The sequence below is a fragment of the Buteo buteo genome, chromosome Z (genome assembly GCF_964188355.1).
Source record: "Buteo buteo chromosome Z, bButBut1.hap1.1, whole genome shotgun sequence".
Lineage (NCBI taxonomy): Eukaryota > Metazoa > Chordata > Aves > Accipitriformes > Accipitridae > Buteo > Buteo buteo.
In genome coordinates, this window is record NC_134204.1 from 37,151,846 (window position 1) to 37,170,666 (window position 18,821).

The 18,821-nt window shown below is 35.4% G+C and overlaps 1 protein-coding gene across 5 annotated transcripts in view; it reads left to right on the forward strand.

Annotated features, from left to right (window-relative positions):
- Positions 1-18,821, forward strand: part of CNTLN (centlein) — a 199,485-nt gene that overhangs the window by 17,738 nt on the left and 162,926 nt on the right. For all 5 annotated transcript variants that reach the window (XM_075021816.1, XM_075021817.1, XM_075021818.1 and 2 more), the window contains 2 exons: positions 1,526-1,614; positions 12,913-12,997. In XM_075021816.1, the coding sequence (XP_074877917.1) occupies positions 1,526-1,614; positions 12,913-12,997 (174 nt within the window). The remainder of the gene's footprint in view (positions 1-1,525; positions 1,615-12,912; positions 12,998-18,821) is intronic.

The window sequence follows — 18,821 nt, forward strand, 5'->3', positions numbered from 1 at the left end:
TGTTTGTAAAGTTCAAGTTTGCTTCCTAGAAGGCAAAACTGATCAGGAACAAATGAAAAGGAAATAACAGCAAAACAGAAGAAGCTATTTCTGCTCCTGAGATGTACTCTAATCATAAAGTATGTGGTCCTTATTTACTCTTGTGAGCCCTGTCATACTTGTAGTTCTGTTGAGCAGTTTTTTGCCTTAGATAGCCATTGCTTTTAGCTGTTTCAAGTCATGGGCTCACAGTACTGTAACCAAAGGTGCAATCTGTTCATGAAAAATGAGAAAGGGAAAGAAGAAATTAAATGGGAAACCTATGAAGAAACCAAACAGTAGAGGTAAAGATAGGAACTCAGGTCTTCTGTTTCATTTGATCATCAGGATTAAGCTAGAGTTGCGCAGAGATGAGATGAGATACTATGTGGTTTGTTTAGCCATTTTAGTGAGGTTCTGGTTGACTAATGATACCTGCCATATCTTAGTAGATTAGGTTCCAGAAGCTTGGGAGAAGAAGAAAGCAGGGAAATGAATAGCTGTAATATTGTTGGTTTTCATTTTAGGTCGTATGTTGTCCTCATGCAAATTCTATTTTCTTTAATATTCAAAAACTAGTAAAAGGTAGACTAAGCTACACTCTGTGATTTTTACCTGTTCAATAGCATAGCTGTGAATATGATGGTTTTGGCTTATTGGTATGTATTTTTATGTTAGGCTGCTTTTAGCAGGTTTGGTCTTAGTCCAGTCCATGGTTTATGTACATATGTTTTCTTACCGTTCTTCTTGTCTTCACATTGATATCCTCGCCCCGCCCCCAAATTTTTTGTATATTTAACACATTATGATTTTAGTTTGTAACGTAACTACATCAATATTGGTGCTTCCAGTAATAAAACTCTATTGGAATAAAAATACACTAGTGCAAAATAATAACTTATGTGTAGCAGAAAATACAGATCTGGAAAAAGCTTTTAGCTGACTTCTAATTTTCACAAACTTTCTTAAGTGTATTTCTAAAGAACATTGTTTTCTTGCTCTCACTTGAGAATTTTTTCAGAAGCTTTTATATAATGCTCGTTAGCTGAGCATATGTTAGAAGACTGATTTACTGTCTGTTTTGAAATAAAATCTAAGAGCTGCATATGGTGAAACTTAATGTTGAAGCATGTATTCCAGGATCAATGTTTATTAATAGAAATTGTCCTGCTGCTAGAAATACCAGTACTGGATATAGCAAAAGGCAGCCTTTTTTGAATAATGTTTATTTCTGCTGCCTTACGTCACGTTGTGTACTCTTTTATTCTTGGCTATAGGTCTTTGTCTTCCTTCAAAATTCTGTATGGTTAAAACTTTGTTTATTCAAGAGAATTGTTTGCCATGGGTTTTTTATTCATGGGACAGTGAGAAACTTCTAGGGAATTCTCGCTAGAATAGAGGTGGGTTTTTTGTAATTGTCTTTTGAATATGCACAGTGTAACATTTTTGTCTATAAAAGGTGTAGCATACATTTAATGTATTTTTGTCTTTTTTTCCTGCTTCTAAGGCTGATAAAGAATTTGTGTGGTCTCTGTGGAAACATCTTCAAATGTCAAGTCCAGATCTTACTCAAGCTGTCAGCTTGGTTGTGGAAAGGTGAGTTTAAGGCTTTAACATGATACTAAAATGGAAAAGAAATAACCCTCCCACTGCTGATACCATATTCTTTATCTTTTTAGTTGAGAACTATGTAGGATTTTGAAAATGTGTTACAAAAATTCCATTGTTAAATTTTGTTAAGAGTACCTAGAATATGTTGCAACTTTCCTTTTCTGGTATAAGTTGGTGTATACTTGAAAATGTGTTTTCACTGAGATTGCTGTGCTGCAGTTGAATTCAATTTTGAAATTATAATTATTCTATTTTTCTGTTGAAAGAGCAAGAGGCAGCAAATGACATTTTCTGGTGTCATAAGTGGTTGGATAACAGTTACATGTATAAATTATGTTTACCTGCATTCTTAAAGAAGTGAAAGGCTATGACATAGTAACAGAAGAGATTGACTATGCAGTTTCATTATTGCTTCTCTGAGGATATTAATGATGATGTTTTCCTCATGGTACTTACATACTATCATCTGATTGCTATAAGTATTAGTAATCATCATAGTATGTGATTCATTGTTTTAGAATGCTATTATTTACAAGTGCAGAATTTTTGTAGGCCAAAGATAAGGAGGATGTGTATGGGTTGGTAACATGACTGTCAGAATTCAAACACTTGATTCTGTTCTCGTCAAAAGATTTGTCTGTTCTGTCTCTCAGGGTGCCCTGAGTTCCCTCTTTTAAAATGAAAAAGTGAATTCTTTTAAAAAGAAAAAAAGGATTTTAACTTCTTTAAATGGCTAGTCAGTGTTACTTGGGAAGCTTTTCATAGAGCCAGGAGGGGTCCTAGCTCCTTTGGATTTCTGTTCAGTGCTTTGATCTTGAAAGGCATGTTTTGTTTGTTCACGCCTTTCCTTTCTGGACTTGATCAGTAAATGTTCTTCCACTTCTGAAAATACAACATTAAGTTCTTTAGCTGGGAGTGCATTCACTATAGTGTTGTCCCATCTCCTGCATTGCATAAAGCAGTTAAAATTTTGTCCAAAAATATGGTGTGATCATGTAACTAGAGCTAATGTTGTAAAGCATTCATAGCCAGGGGAAGAAATTGATGATGTAAGCACATACAGCTTGTTTTAAGACAGCTGTTACCTGAGAGTTCACATCTGGTCACCAGTGATGATGTCAAATAACTTCTGGCTCTGTACTGGGACAGTTACCTGCAGAGAGTAGTAGCTTGGCTTTTAGGGCAGTGTACTACTTTCACACTGCTTGCATGTTTTGATTTGGGAAATAATTTTAATATGTGAGGAAGACTTAGGAACAGATTTACAGCATCCCTCATTTATGTTGCAATGCAGATTCTTACTGACTTGTCTTATGATAAAATTTGGTCATATTTTCATGAGGACAGCGGTGGTAGTATTGATCTTCTTCAAACATAAAAAAAAAAACTCAGAACTGCTTAAAGTATATAAATATAGTATTTAATGTATATGAACATACTTTATATCTATATAAGCACAAGTATATTAAAAACATTAAAAAATTGCTTTGCCTTAACCACATTCTGTAGATAGCTGAACAATATAGAAAATTTTAGCTTTTTCACATGAAACTTAATAAAGTAGGAACAGAGGTGTTCAGGCTTATTAACATTTTTGGTTTGTGGTGCATCTAAAAAATAATCAGGATATTAGGACAAATTGAAGTGTAGAGATGTTAGAAAGCTTGCATTTAAATAACAGTGAATACAATGAATTATTTGGACTTCTTGAACTGTATGCCTATATAAGATACAGTCAGTCTTCTTTGTTTATCCTTCTTCAGGTCTAGGAATGTTTTTATGCTTGGTAGTTATCCCTTGCTTTAAATTACGTAGTACTTTATTTACAACAGAAATTGATAATTGTGTGTGCATTATCCTGAGAGTTACAATGAACATGGGGCTCTTAAGATAACACCTTGATGCCCTCAAGCATGATAATGAGCTGAATTTTTTTACAATGGTAGAACATGTTTGTGAAACCCTTTTAATGTAGTATTCAGCCTGTCAGAAGACTTGCTACAGAAATCTGGTGTATAATAATAGTGTATTATATAAGAAGGTAAAGATATATTCTGGGTGTGTGCTTTGTACTTTGTGTAGAGGCTGGTGATTGGTACTCTTATCTGAAAGTGTGACAACATACTTCTGTTAAGGTGCTTGTCTAGTTTTTCATGTCCTCTCTTCTTTCAGAAGAACACTAATGCTTTAGAAAACCCCTTGTGAACTCAAGGCTATACATGTCTATGATACCTTTCCTGTGCTTCTCAGAGTTATGGAATTAAGAAAGAAGAAATTGCTTCAGCAGCATCGTTTTAGGTGTTGTCATTACCCCAGAGAATCCTGGAATAGGCTTGGATAAAACCCTTTCAGTATATAGGAGTTTTATTAATCACGGCTTTGAACTTTGGGGTTGCTTTGATTTGACAGATGGAGCAATAGCATGTATTTTTCTCTTTAATTGATGTACCTTCATCTCTTTTGCTTGAGAACGGTCTAATTGCTGCTTTGGAAATAATTTCTAGCCTAGCTTTACTTATGAATCTTTTGTACAACCAAATTACAGCTCCATATATTCTCTCCTAACTTTTCCAGCTATAACTTCCCATAATTTTTTCCAAAGAAGCTTCTGTTTCATAACTGTACCTCTTCACACTCTCATCTTTTCAGAAAAGTTTTTATCTTACTCCCTACCTTATAGCAGTAAATTTTTTTTTTTATATATATTGCTACAGTGTCAGTTTGTTTCAGTTCTAGTATGTTGATTGCCAGGGAATCTGCTACCTAGCACTGCTGCTGTCCAGAAAATTACAGGACAAGTGATTTTCTTGCTTTGTATTTTTCTTTATTTTACACGTTTGTATCAGACAAGAACTGGAAATGGAAATTTACACTGAAATCTGATTAAAAACCAGCTTGAGTCTTCTTAAGACAGTTTTTTCCCTTCACATCTATATTAGGACCAACATTGACCCAGTCATATCCCAATTGATAATGTTTTCCATCTTGCCCTTGCTTACTAGGAGATTTTGAGATAGATACAAACAGAATAAAATCTATTTAAACCTTTTGTTGTTTCTGCCTGTGACATGGATACTATCAGTGTTTCCAGAGCTTCATTTTTCATTGTGTTCTTTCCACCAAAAATTCCATAACTGAGAAACTTTCAGTGCCCAGCAAGACTTTGTTATAGACTACGTGAGATCAGAAGCCAGCTACCTAATGGAAGCAGAGAGAATCTAAGAAAGCATAGTCATGTGTATCCTAGATCATATGTAAAATGAACCAAACAATATTGTCTAGTGGATTTCAGTCTTTAAATTGATGAAAGCAACAGCCAGACTTTCTTGAGGAGAGTACAGTGACAGGAATAGAAAGAAGCAGATGTGAAAGAACAAAATGTTCACTTACAACCTTGTACACCACGAATGTGTGATGAATAAAAAAGAAAAAAGATATATTAGAAATGGAGTGGACAGTACTAGCCATACAGTCAGGTAATTTATATTTGTAACATTAATTTATATTTGTAGCATTAGGCAATTTCTTACAGTATCTTTTTCTCAAATAAGCCAGGAAAATGTAGAAGGTGTGATTTGGGTGACATACAGGGGAATTAGTAGTAGGTTTCCATTATTTGTCTGCTATTTTGAAGTGCTTTCATGGTCCCAAAATAGAAGTTCGCCTGCCCTAAAATTGTAAAAATGTAGCTGGTACCTTTTTATGGCTGTGCTGTTGATTCCTGTAATACAGGAATGATATTTTACTTTTCAGCAGTCTTTGCAGTTCTTGCTGGATAACTGTAACTATATTCCCATTTTATTATTCAGATATAAACAAAAAATTATCTTTACTGTGCAAATGAGAAATGCCTTTGGGGATATGTAAAAGCCTCCAGGTATTTTCAAACAAGCCATTGGAAAAAGTACTACTCATGTTAGTATACTTTACAGCTACTTTAAATACTATTGATCTCAGTATTATGTAAAGAGCATGCTATTTCTAGTTCACTGCCTTTTGAAACATTCTTTTTTTTTTTATGATGATGAGTTGAAAAAAGAAAGGGCTAGAAAGTACCTTTTACAGGTAAATGCATGTGTAAACTCAAATAGAGTTGGGGTTCAGATGAGAATATCAAAGCTTTTGAAATATTTTTATAAACTTTGAGAGCTCTCCTCTAAGACTCTTCTCTTACAATACGTGAAATCTTGACATGGGTCAACTGACTAATTTTCCTCTAGGGCTTCTAGCTGACTCCTTTCCTTCCTTCTGGAAAGGAGATGTAGCAGGATCCATTAATGATCAAACTGTGCAGTGATACAAGATTTGGTAGATGTAAACGGGGATTGTATTATGCTAGATGGTATTGTTACAGGTAGTTACATTTGGCAAGCTTGCCTTACATAAATATTTTTCCACACCTAAATTCCACATGTGCTGTGTCTTGCAAGTCTTAACAAAGAACAAGAATGGATTTATCATTTCAGGCCACTCTAAGAAACAGTGGCAACCTGAATGTTAGTGCCAGTTATTCAGAGGGAGTCTTGTTTTTGTCCTTCCTGGGGAGTTACATCTGTCTAGAGGTGTACAAATGGATGAAAACATTGCTGAAGAGCAAGCAATCAGAAATAACCAAAGAATTTTTGGAAAGGTAATTGCAGCAACTTATGCTGTGGTTTGTTGCATCCTGGTAATAGCAAATTGTGGAAGAAACATTGAACAGGTTCACACAGATTTCTCACTGACTGATGACATGCAGATGTACTAAAAAGGACAAGGTACTTTTTATATAAAAGGATAAGTGAATGTGGTGTATGAATGAACAACATAGATTGCTCTTGTTACTTGGAAAATAATTAAAAACTGTATCTTGCATCTTTTGAGGGGCTGATAAATACCTTGCAGAAGCTTTCTTAAACCACTTAATATTTTACTCTTGTGCAAATTAACAGGAAACAGAATGACAGGAGAACGAGGAAGTAAACAAGATCTAACACATTTTTAAAGGCCATTACCGTTTTGTCATTCTGTGTTTAAAATAAAGTGGACTCCCTAGTTATTATCACTTAATAAAGTGGACAGAATAATAGAGCATAAGAGTACAACCTTTCTGTCTAAGGTCAAATAATTGTGATTTTCTACAGCTGATGAAAGTTTAATATCCTGTTTCATTAAAAATTCTCAGAACATTGAACATAAGTCAACATTCCATGGAGAAGAAGGTATTATGCAGTTTGCATGTGTGCATATCTGCATATCGGAGCACAAAATATTGACATGATAATTGCAGTCAAGCCTGATTGAACAGTGGCCTCTGGGAATTCAGCTGGTGTTGTACCAACTGGATGGCTGCTCAGGACACAGTTTGAAATGCAAGGTGCAAGTTAGCACTTTATTCAGCACAGGCAGGCATCATTTAAAAATCCTGGGGGGAAACCCTGGTGATGTGCAGATGTTAAAGCAGTCTGTTCTGAAGTGCTGATATTTTGAACACTGTAAGAGACTTGTGTATTTTAGATGAAAAATGTTTGCAAAATTATTAGGGAAAAAGTCACTATTTTCTTTACTACTCTAGTATAAAAATATGTTTAGTATTTTATGTACATTGCTTAAAGTAAGAGGCCTTAATAAATCATCTAAAGAATTAAACAAGTTAGAGATACAAGAAAAAATTAACTTCTGTAATGATGCTTTTTCATTTTGATACTTATCATGGAATATAGAACTGGCTCTAAATAATTTACTAAGGAAATAATTTAATTTTAAAAATTTTCTTTAATTAGATCTTAAAATATTTTTGTAAAGAGACAAAAATACGCGTATGCAATTTTGCTATAGAAAGTAACTGCTGGTTTAGAAAAGTGCAAAATGTATGGTATCAATTCTTTTTTTGCTCCATGCAGTCTAAATCTTTTAAAAGTACTACTTATAAGTATTAAAAGAAAAAATAATCATAATGTGCATCAATTATAATTCATTGTGAAGTATAAGTATCATCTAGAATCTGAGGTGTAAATAAACTCTCTATTAAATGAAAACTATTTAGCTCTATTTTTTTTCTCTTAATAGGTACACAGAAACACAGTAAGGTTTCTAGTTGGAACATTAAGGGCATAGGCTCTGTTTCTGCTAACCAGTGACGGTGCAAATGCAGGGCCGTGGCTGTACATAGTAAATTACAATATTGGTGCCATATTTACAGTAACATTGACGGTCTGTGCTCTACAACTTCCCTTTGCACATGGACGATTCATTATCTATTTAATACCAACATTGAATGTATGCACTTGGGTAAGTCTGTCTGTAAAAGAAGTTGGAAGACCAGGAGAGATGATAATCAAATTAAATTACATAGCAGGTATTTTGTAGCCTTTCTAGTTCTGCAGCCCTTTAGATTCAAAGAGATATCCTACAAAAGCAACAGTAATTCTAGAAGCAGTTTATTTTTAGTTATATAGGTATCCTGTTAAAATATAGCCTTTGTTCTTTTACCAAACAGCCTAAAGTTTGCAGTATAAACCTAACTTTCTTAGCTATTTAAGGCCAAATTTGTAGACACATTTGTGTTTTTTTTTTTAATCCTGCTGTTTGTTAAACTGAAAGGACATGAAACATGTAAACAGGAAATTCAATTTATTAGTTAAAATTATTTTCATTTAATTGATGTAAAAATGACATAATTATATACAACTCTGAATCACTTTTTCTTGACAAATGGTTAATTGCTTGGCTGATAAGACCTGTGTTAGGATACAAGATGCTTCTTTTCCCATACTGCTTTTGCTGAAGACTTTAGGAAGCATGGTGTTTCATAAACTTCAACAAACTTCTGTTTTTTTTAAATCTTAAGGTTTTTGTACTGCATATTCTGTTTTTGTATGTCATTCATAGTTAAATGTTTCCTTGTAGTCTAATGTTTCATTTCTGACAAGCCATTAAAACTGTGCCAAACCTCAAAAATATTATCCTGTCCTGTTGTATAGAGTATAGCATGACAGAGGAAAAAAATTGTAACACAGCAAAAAGGTTACGATTAAGACTATTTTCTCAGTTTCTTCATTTTTGTGGGAAGCTGAATCTCGATAATCTTTGTAGCTAAATACATCTGTGTTAAACATTTAAAATAGGTAGTACTCATGGGAAAACTGATTGGAGCTTAAAACTTGTACAAATTGACAGCCTCTCTTCACTCCATTTTTCATCCTAAAGAAGTCTGCAAATATTCTTAGCTCACATCATTATTGCTCATCAGTGGTTCTAATTAGCTAAACAGGAGTTTGTCTCAGTCATTGATCATCATCAGCTTCTTGACAGTGCCTGATTTTTTTCCCCCCATATTCCAGTGGACTTTTTTAATGTATTGTAAATACATAACAGCTCAATTAATAAAGTTGGTCGAATATTTTTCTTAATATGTTAGCCTTCTAAAAAAGAGGTGGTGACTGCTGCAATTCTTATCAACTCTCAGTTCAAGGTGCAACAGCAGATCCAAATATGATATGTAAGTTCCAGTCAGTCACACTACCTTGAGTGATTGGAGGGAGCTGTCCTGTAACAAGCATTGGAAGCCATTGTATGCCACCAGGAGAAGCTGCTGGTAAAGTTCAATATGAGGTTTCAATTATGCTTTAGGCCTCTGACAACGTCCATTGTGTGCTTAAATTCTGATAATTAGGATTTTTCTTTAGCCATGGGTAGTAATCGGTGAAACTATTTTTTGGTGCATTACTATAGCCTGCGCTATCTAGAGAGCCTGAAAGAAAACCTCAGAAAGCCAAAATAAATTGAATTTGCTTTAAACTTTTCCCACTCATTATGAAGACAATAGATCTGTATTTATAAACTTCATTCCTTGACAGTTTTGTTTGAAGGACTGTTTGAGCATTGGATAAACAGGGAAAATACTGCATTTACCTAGAAATGCACTTTGAACCATTGGCTAGTGTGTGCCTGTCTTACAGGCACATTTTTTTTTTGCTTTAACAACGGTATGTTTTTTCTCTCTAATCCCAGACTTTATTCTGCAAACCTCTTTCATGCAGCCTTGTCCTAAAGTCACAGGGCTCCATAAATTCTTGACTACCAATAATATACCAGAATTAGCTGTGCATACTACTTTTCAGTTCTCCAGAGCAGTTTTTTTCTTTTGCTTGGTTCTTGGCTGTCTTATTCACTTTCTTCCCATACTCTCTTTAAAATAATAAAAAACCCCCAAACACTGCCTTCCCCTCCCCCCCAACTGTAGAATTCTTTTGAGCCTTGCTTTGGGAAGTCTACCTGATCATCAGGTTTTCCAGTCAATCCATTAGAAAACAAGTTTAATACATTTTCAAGTGATGATTGCATAGCTGATTTAATAGGCTGCTTAATTATCCAGTATTTGTGTTCAGTTGGGCCCCTTTTTTAAAAAGGCTGACTTTGTGAGAGGAGATAGTGGTTAGAGGAGTTGGGAAGACAATGGCATATTGTGAATGGTAGATATAGGATGAGTGGTTAGAGCAATGGTTTAACTTAAGTAGAAATATAAAATAAAAACACTTGAATTAAAATGGAGAGGGAAATACATCGCTGTGGAAACAAAGAATGCATAGGACATGTCAGCCAGCGGTTAAGGTCAGGATACTTTTGAGGGCCAGAGGCAATGCTAATCAGTTCAAGGGGCTTATGTGTGTATGTATTTTATTGTATGTTTCTTTCTGTGTCTGCACATTACTATTCTTAGTCCTTTGTAGTCAAGACCTGCTTTGCTTTTTGTCTTCTGAAGCTCTTAAAATTTTGCATCAAGCAGTTATGTATGTATCTAATCTTAAATTCATAGGTTGTCTAGCTGTAATTAAGACCTGAGGAAACTTGGACTGCTATAATACTTACAGTTTAGACATAGATTAATATAGGTCCATCACTTCCTCAGATAGATTATGGTGTAATGTGCTTATGGGAGAGAGATACCTTCTTCCCAAAATATTTGGGGTTTCTGTACTCTAGCTATTATCTTGGAAAAAGGGTAGTTGTTGATAGCCATTAAGGACCCTTCAGCAAAGTAATTAAGTATGAAGAAACATTGGTATTTTTATACTGGAGCAGGTTTTGGTTCATTTAAGTTGTGCAATAACATACACTACCTATCACAAACTGTATGCCTGTTTAAGGAATACGCACAAACTTCTGTGATAAGTATTATACAAATAATCTATTTACAAATATTTTTCCTTACACCTGATTTTTAAAGTTGTCTAATGTCTTTTATTACAAAATTTTATAAGCTTATCAGGAAGTCTTTTACCATTTTTTTTAAAACGTGACTGAGAATGTGGTTTTTCTAAGCTGGTTGCACATTATAAGCAGGGTGGGTCAGTTTCATTAACTGTCATGTATGGTTTTTTTCTCTCTTGTGCCTCCTGTTTTGCCCTTAGGTGTTTTTAAAGGACATCACAGTGTAACCTTTGGAATACACCAGATAACTTCATATTTGCATGGATGTCTGTAGTTACAGTCTACTTAGTTCAGTTTTAGTAGATGTTCAAAGAGAAACTGTGAAAAACTGACTGTACTATGTATTTCACTGTTCATGTCTTCCTAGCAACCTACCATGACAATTCCTTGATGCTTCTGATTGCAGGTGATCAGATGCTTTGAGTTCAGGATCTGATGTGCATTTTTCTGTTAAGTTTCTGTCTCAGTTAAAATGTTAAATACCTTTCAGACATGAAATGTCTTCTGGAATACTTGTTGAATATTCATGGTTTCACTTTTCTCTGCTCATTACAGCTCCTGAATTATTTTCTTTGTGGAAGTAGATTCTTTTTAATGCCATACAACTGCTTAAGATCCCATATATTTTTGTTTCTCCTAGCTAAATGTAATTTAAATGCATATCTTTTCAGCTAGGCTTTTCTTAGTTTTCTTCCAGTGCTGCTGTATCTGTAGTAGGAGAGTGCTACTTACAGTTATGATGCCTTGAGATCTTGGGTTCCAAAAGCATTGCTTTAAATTCCATACCACTTTTATTTAATTCTTTATTTATTCAAGATCAGACTAGATATTTTAGCAGTCATAGAACTTGATTTAAAAAACTTGTTATTGGATGGCCTGTGGGGACAGTGTAATTTAGCCTTTAAAATCACTGGTAACAGTGGAAGATGCAGTAATATGTAATAGCAGAGAAAAATACTTGTCTATATATCTACTATCCTTACTGGTCTGTCTTACAAAATGCTTCACCAGATGAAGCCTTTTGTACATAGCTGGATATTCTCATCCACTTTTGATCAGATTTACAGACTCATGAGTACCACTCTTCCATTCCCCTCCACTTCTGAAACATTCCTATTTTGGTAGAGCAAAAGTTGCTCAAGTAGGATTCTCTGGCTTCAAGGGGTGGCTTATATCTACTCATGGTGGAAGTTTAACTGTATTGGGAGAGCAGGGATAATCTGAATGAGTTCTGCTTCTCTGTCACCTGTGGTGCTGGGGATGCCTGAAGTAGTTGGCCATTTTTAGGGAATAAATGTTTCTCAGACCTTTTGTTGCAGATCTATGGTAGGAACTCTGTCTTGTGCTAGGGAATCTCTGTGTATCCTTACTATTGCAACATTTGTTTTCTTTCTGCCTAAACCAGAAGCCAGTAAGGGCATCAATGTTTAAAACTTGAGTCAAGGAATAGGATAGCAATGAGATGAGGTGGTTTGTTAAACAAAGTGTTAATGACTCATCAGCTGTTTTTCTACAAAGTATTGCAGAGCTGATTATAGCCAGCCCTGCACTTATTAACCACATAGAGAGGGTCTGCTTGTCTCCCTTACCTAAGCTTTTGAGCCATCTTTTTTTTCCCTGGTAGAAGTTACAGGTTCTATCCATGTGAAAGATAGTAAAATAGTTATACATGATGTTCAAAAGTGTTTTCAGACATAGAAATGCCATGTAGCTGAGAGGAGGACTTTACAAATCCAAGCAGCTTGGTGGCTCTACATTGCCAAGAAGGGAAAAAAGCATTTTGTTCCATCTATGGACAAGTACACTTCATGCATTTGGGAAAGATTGAGACGGATTATTTCAGCTGCTTAAAAATGTATTTTAAGACCTTTTGCTTCTGTTTCTTTTTGAGCAAAGTTGTGTTAGCTGTTTACAGATGTAGTTTGCTGTCACTTGCCATATGCTCCCTGATTAATTCTGCAAGGCCTGTCAACTTCATATAATTTAATTTTCTGTGCTTTAAAATGACATTCATTATTGGGACATGAAAAATTTAAATGATTAACTGCAAATTATGACTAATAAAGTGTCTATTTTTTTGTTTGTTTCTAGAGAAAAGCAGAAAGCTGAAGTCAAGGACAGAAGGGTTTTAGAGATCTTGCAAGCCAAAGACAGCAAAATAGAAACCCTAGAGCAGGTTTGTATTATGTTTAAATAGAGCAGTTAAGAAAACTTCTGTCATTGATACCAAATTTATTTTACCTAAGATGTGAAAATAGTTTGCTGTTGTCTTAAGGTGAAAGTTGCAGGTGATTCAGAGATTCTAACCTTCTGATAAAGTAATAATTAAACTCTTCTAAGTTGTTCATACAGTTGATGTTTCACCTAAAAAGTCCCATATGATTTTAGATGAAACTTCTTCTGAAAAGTTTTATCGACTCTTTGCCTTATTTTGCCTAATTGACTAATCTAAACTTGGATTTTAATCTAGAAGAGTTCTGGCTCTGTTTAGGTTTGTAAAGTGCTTGTGGTTTGGAAAGATTTGCCATCCTGACAAATATAAAAATACGATATTTCTAGAGTAATGAGGACTAAACATGTAGTATCCTAAAAGCAATACAGCTATGTATTTTACTGTTACTAACCTATAAAAATATTTATTAAGTTAACTGTTAGCATAAACTGTAAAACAATATTGACAAATCCAAAATGTCATACATAAGTTTTACATCATGTGTATTCTCTATTGAACTGTTCATTCAAAACTGAGTGCTGTGTATCAGAAAAAAATTTTAAATGAAGACCATGTATTGAGCCAAGTCATGGGTGAAATTGAGGAAATATGAGCACATTTTTCTAAAAATCAAAATAATTATTTGAAAAGTCTTTGATTACTTCATAGTATTTGAAATATGATACTTATGAAATCCAACACTAACAAATACTAAATAAACACAAGAAAACAATAAACGTTGCACCTTCCTTTTCTCCGTGAATCTCAAATGACTACCTTCTCAAGACTATGAAGAGAACAGAATGTGCTTTTCCATATTATTAAGAATGTTAATAAGAAAAAAGTCATAATCAGACCAAGTGTGATATGGAGAGAGAGAAAAAGAATTAGAATTACTTCACAGATAATAAAACTGATACCAAAACCACAAATTGGGTGTGCTTTCAGATGTCTGAATCTTGTACTTCTTGGGGATAAAAGGCTGATTGATATATAGTTTTTCATAGAATCACAGAATGGTTGAGTTTGGAGGTTGTCTGGTCCACCACCCCTGCTCAAGCAGGGTCACCTAGAGCCAGTTGCCCAGGACCATGTCCAGGTGGCTTCTGAATACCTCCAAGGATGGAGACTCCACAACCTCTCTGGGCAACCTGTGCCAGTGCTCAGTCACCTTCACAGGGAAAAGTGTTTGCTGATGTTCAGAGGGAACCTCCTGTGTTTCACTTTGTGCCCACTGCCTCTTGTCCTGTCTCTGGGCACCACTGAACAGAGCCTGGCTCTGTCCTCTCTGCACCCTCCCTTCACGTATTTGTACACATTGATGAGATTCCCCCTGAGCTTTTTCTTCTCCTGCCTGAAGAGTCTCAGCTCTCTCAGCCCTTCCTTGTAGGAGAGTTGCTTCAGCATCTAAATTGTCTTCATGGCCCCTTGCTGGTCTCATTCCAGTAGCTCCATCTCTCTTTTGTACTATGGAGCCCAGAACTGTACACAGGACTCCAGGTATGGCCTCACCAGTGCTAAGGAGAGGGCAAGGATCACCTCCCTTGACCTGCTGGCAATACTTTGCCTAATGCAGCCCAGGATACTATTTGCCATCTTTGTCACAGTGGTACTATATTGATGCATGGACCCCAGCATACAAGGTTGCATGGGGTTGTTCCTCCCTGGGTGCAGGACTTCTCATTTCCAGTTGTTGAATTTCATGAGGTTCCTTTCAGGCCATTTCTCCAGCGTGTCCAGCTGCTGAATAGCAGCACAACCCCCTGGCATATCAGCCACTCTTCCCAGTTTTGTGTCATCAGCAAACTTGCTAAGGGTTTGCTCTGCCTAATAATGCAGATCATTAGTGAATTTTCTTACATTTCTGATGGCCCTTACTAGGGTCTTGCTTAGTTGAGGTAAGTTTTGTAGCCAGTGGTGTAAACTGAGGTAGGTTTCCAGAGCTTACCTACTTCTGGCTTGTTCAAAATAAACCTGATACACCTACGTTTTTATAAACCAGCAGTGCATGATTATTCCTGCATTTCTACCCTATCCTTAAGTGAAAGAGAATACCTGTGTAAGAATTTTATAAGGATTTGTGTGTGGTGATGTGCTTTTAAGAAGGGCTGCCTGCTGTGGCAGCTTCTGAACCTGTGGTGTGCATCTTCATGGGATTGCTGTCTGTGGTTTCATATCAGTTTCAGAAGCTGAAATTGAAATTGATCAGAAATCTGAAACTGATAGTGTGATGCAGTTACCATTGGTAAGTAGAGAGAAGCTGAAAATGTAACTAGAACTAAGAAAAAGTGGCAGCCGGGAAAAGGAGGCTTTGTAAAATGATGGGAGGAGTTAACAGATGAGGAGGATGGAAGCTGCTTTTCTGATGATCGTCACAACTTTAATGCATGTTGTAATACAGCCCTTTCAAATAGCTTCCCTTAGAGTATCATTAACTTGGGAGGGCTTGTGAAGGGCACCAGATGGTGCCAATGGCCAGTGCTGTATATAAAAGCTGTGTACAAAGGTGGTGTCATTCTGACCTTCTTGCCTCATCCATTGGCTGGGATGCCACAGGATTGAAACAACAGGGGGATCATTTTCTGAGTTTTTGGAGTGGTTTTGGTGGTTTGGTAATCAAAGTCTGGAGCTGGCATAGAGAAAAATGTACTAAGGAGCATTCTCATTTATTTTGTTTTTTTTTTTTTAATTTGTGCTTTCTTTGTTCATCTAAGGAAAAAAATACTATTTGTGTAATTAACATGCAAGTAGGCTGCTTATGGAACTGTGAGTTTTGACAGTAATGACAATAAATGTTCTTTTCTGTAAACTGTAGACAGCAAGACTTCAAGGCTGTGTATTGCATTCTACCAATCTGTTATGTCTAGGAAGGTGAGATTATCCAGTCATTCTTCTGCTGTTTTTCCCTTCCCCTTCACGCATCATACAGATACACCAGTTGCAACAATATAATTTGTCATAGGGTATTTATTTACTAGGAATTTCTGAGTCACCACCAAACAGCTGATTGTATGAATCCATGCTGAGTAAGGGGAAAAAAGGCAAATAAATGATGTATCTCATAATTCAACATGTATGTAAGCTGATATTGCTGCCAGAAACAACAACAAAACCCTAGAAGGAGAACATGAGATAATCTTTCTTCTCTTGTATTCTGCTTAGACTTTGTGCTGACATGCCTAAGAGCCCTTTTAAAATTACTGTAAATAAGAAAGCATATTTTCCAGACCCTAGGTGAGATACATGTAGTTATTTAATACTGAGAGCTAAATTAGCCTTATTTGCAATGAGATATTTCAACTGTTTGAAGGGTTTCCATTTTAATGGATATTACTGACGATCAACTAAAATAATTAATTTAGAAACTTACGACTGAGAAGATGGTATTTAATCACTTTTTTATAACCTAAATGGGAAAAAAAGGTGCTCAAATATTCATGAGAGTGGGACTTGTGGCTTTAGGGTTAAAAATCATGTAAATCACAGTTTTGCAAAACTTCTGCTGTCTTAATATCTTTGGAATAGAGTACATGCATATTATTAAATATTTTAAATATGAAATAATGTGGAGCATTTCAAAATGTACTGTTCAAATAAATAGAGTATTTATTGAAGTGCTTAAGTTTTTTTTCATCTATTAGTGCACATACATTCAGTACAAAATATATTGTATTGGAGTTTTCCATTGTATTTTTCCCTTTGTTCCTTCTTTTTTATAATCTTGTCTTTGTAATTGGTAACTTTTGGTCTAGGTAGTCACAGCTGTGCCTCGTCTGGCCTATACATATTTATTCTAAATGCTGTGTGGTAAAAATCTTAATTCTTAAAGGTTGGCAGCTAGATTGCTATACTGATCTTATTACTGTCATTTTTGTTTTACACAGTGGCTCAAAACTCTTTTCTCAGTAGTTACATACCCTTGCCATATATCTGTGTGTTTCAAGGAAAACGATTTCTAACTGCTGCCTTTAAGTGGGTGACTCACTATCCAAGAATTTTGATTATTTTTCTTCTGAAGGCTGACTGCTGCAGATATCTTTTTTCATTCTCCCTTTTCTTTGGAAACATTTCTTACCTGGTGTATTTAATTTATAATATTTATGTATGTCTCAAATAGGTCACTGGTGCTTTTTTTTTTTTCTTTTAAAACAAGGTGAGGGTAAAATTTTTGAATTTAAACAATTAGTTTAGAGGATAATGTGGGAACAGGGAACTCAGTCTTCTGCCATCCATGCAATAGATGAATTAAAATAGCCTGTTTTCCTTAGATGAAATTAAAGATGTGTAAAAGTAGCAGTAAACATTTTCTGTCTTCTATAACTTTGTTAATTAATTAGGTTTCATTTTTGATCTGGAGGAACTAAAGCTAATCTTTTTGTCCTAGACCTTGTAACGTTTCAAAACCTTATCAACTGATTATACTCCAGAGGGGTTAAAATAGTACTAGCTTGCCTCATTATCTGCACTTTAAAATCTTGAGCTTGCTGTGCAAATCTATATTAAAGCCCCTTTAATGGGTCCAATTGAAAGAAGCATAATTCTACCTTCAAGCATTAATTAACACTAATAAATTTTTCTTAACTTTTGTACCTTCACCTGATTGTATTTTTCTTTGTAATAAAATGCTGTTATTAAATTAAGACAAATGTATACACACATTATTGCTATCTAAACACTTTATTTCCAGTAGCGTATAACCTTGATTATTCTTGTGTAATGAGGGACATGAGGATAATTTCGGTAATAGTGAGTTTGGGTAAATGTGTCAGTAGTGATGAGATTATGCGAAGTTTATAAACTCATTGCAAAAAAAGTTTCTCCAGTGAATGAAATTTATAGATACTGCAAGTGAAGAATATGAGGACACTTTTTTTCCTTAAAAAGATCATGTTACTCAAGTTGTACCTTGGAAAAGGGATTAGCCTTCAGTGGTGAAACCTGTCTGTTTTATGTAGCCCCTTTGAACTACATCAGTGAATTATCATATGTCTTTGTGCCTTTCTGCTTGCCACCTTTTAGTTAGTTTTCTCGTAAAACTGAGGGAAAGAAGTCTTGTTTAGGAGCTGGCCTGAGTGAGAAAGATGGGGAGGAAAATATATTTATTATTCAAATAGTTGAAAGTTGCTGATTCTGGTTTATTGATAGAAGGCTACCTGAGGTGGGTGGTATGATGACTATGGCTAATATCTGTGGGCTTGTTTGTCTGAAGAAATTAATAAGCTGTAAATTACAGTGTACCTTTACAGCTCATTAGTACTTTTGTGTGAATTCCCAGTAGGAATGCTTTCTCTACAAGTTGAAGATGTGTTTCTGTGAGGTAGCTTACTCCATTTTGAGGAAGGAGTTTTCCTACTTCATCAGCAAAAAAGCAGCTATATTGGGTGTTTGTACAGGTGTGCTGTAAGTCCGAGCTTCACCTTTTCACTAATTTGCCTGTGTAGCCACGCCTGAAGTTGGCTAGAGAGCTTCTGGATCTTTATTACTCAGCCTTTGTGTTCTCAGTGGTGTTTCTACAAAGATAGCCTGGAATGATAACTGCACTTGGGTTAGACAGGAAAAAGTACAGTAAGTAAAGAAACGTGATGTTTCTTGTCCTCTGCCCATTCCACTAGTTTGAAATGCTCAATTCTTATGTTAGCAGAGCTCAATATTCAAGCCTGGAAAGAAGACGGAGGTCATCTTTATGATCTCATTCATCCTGAGGGGAGCTGGGGTCTGGTTTGGGAAATTTCTTTTTCAGTCCAGGTCAGAATAGTTATCATGTAGCCAATTAGAGTTACAATAGGAT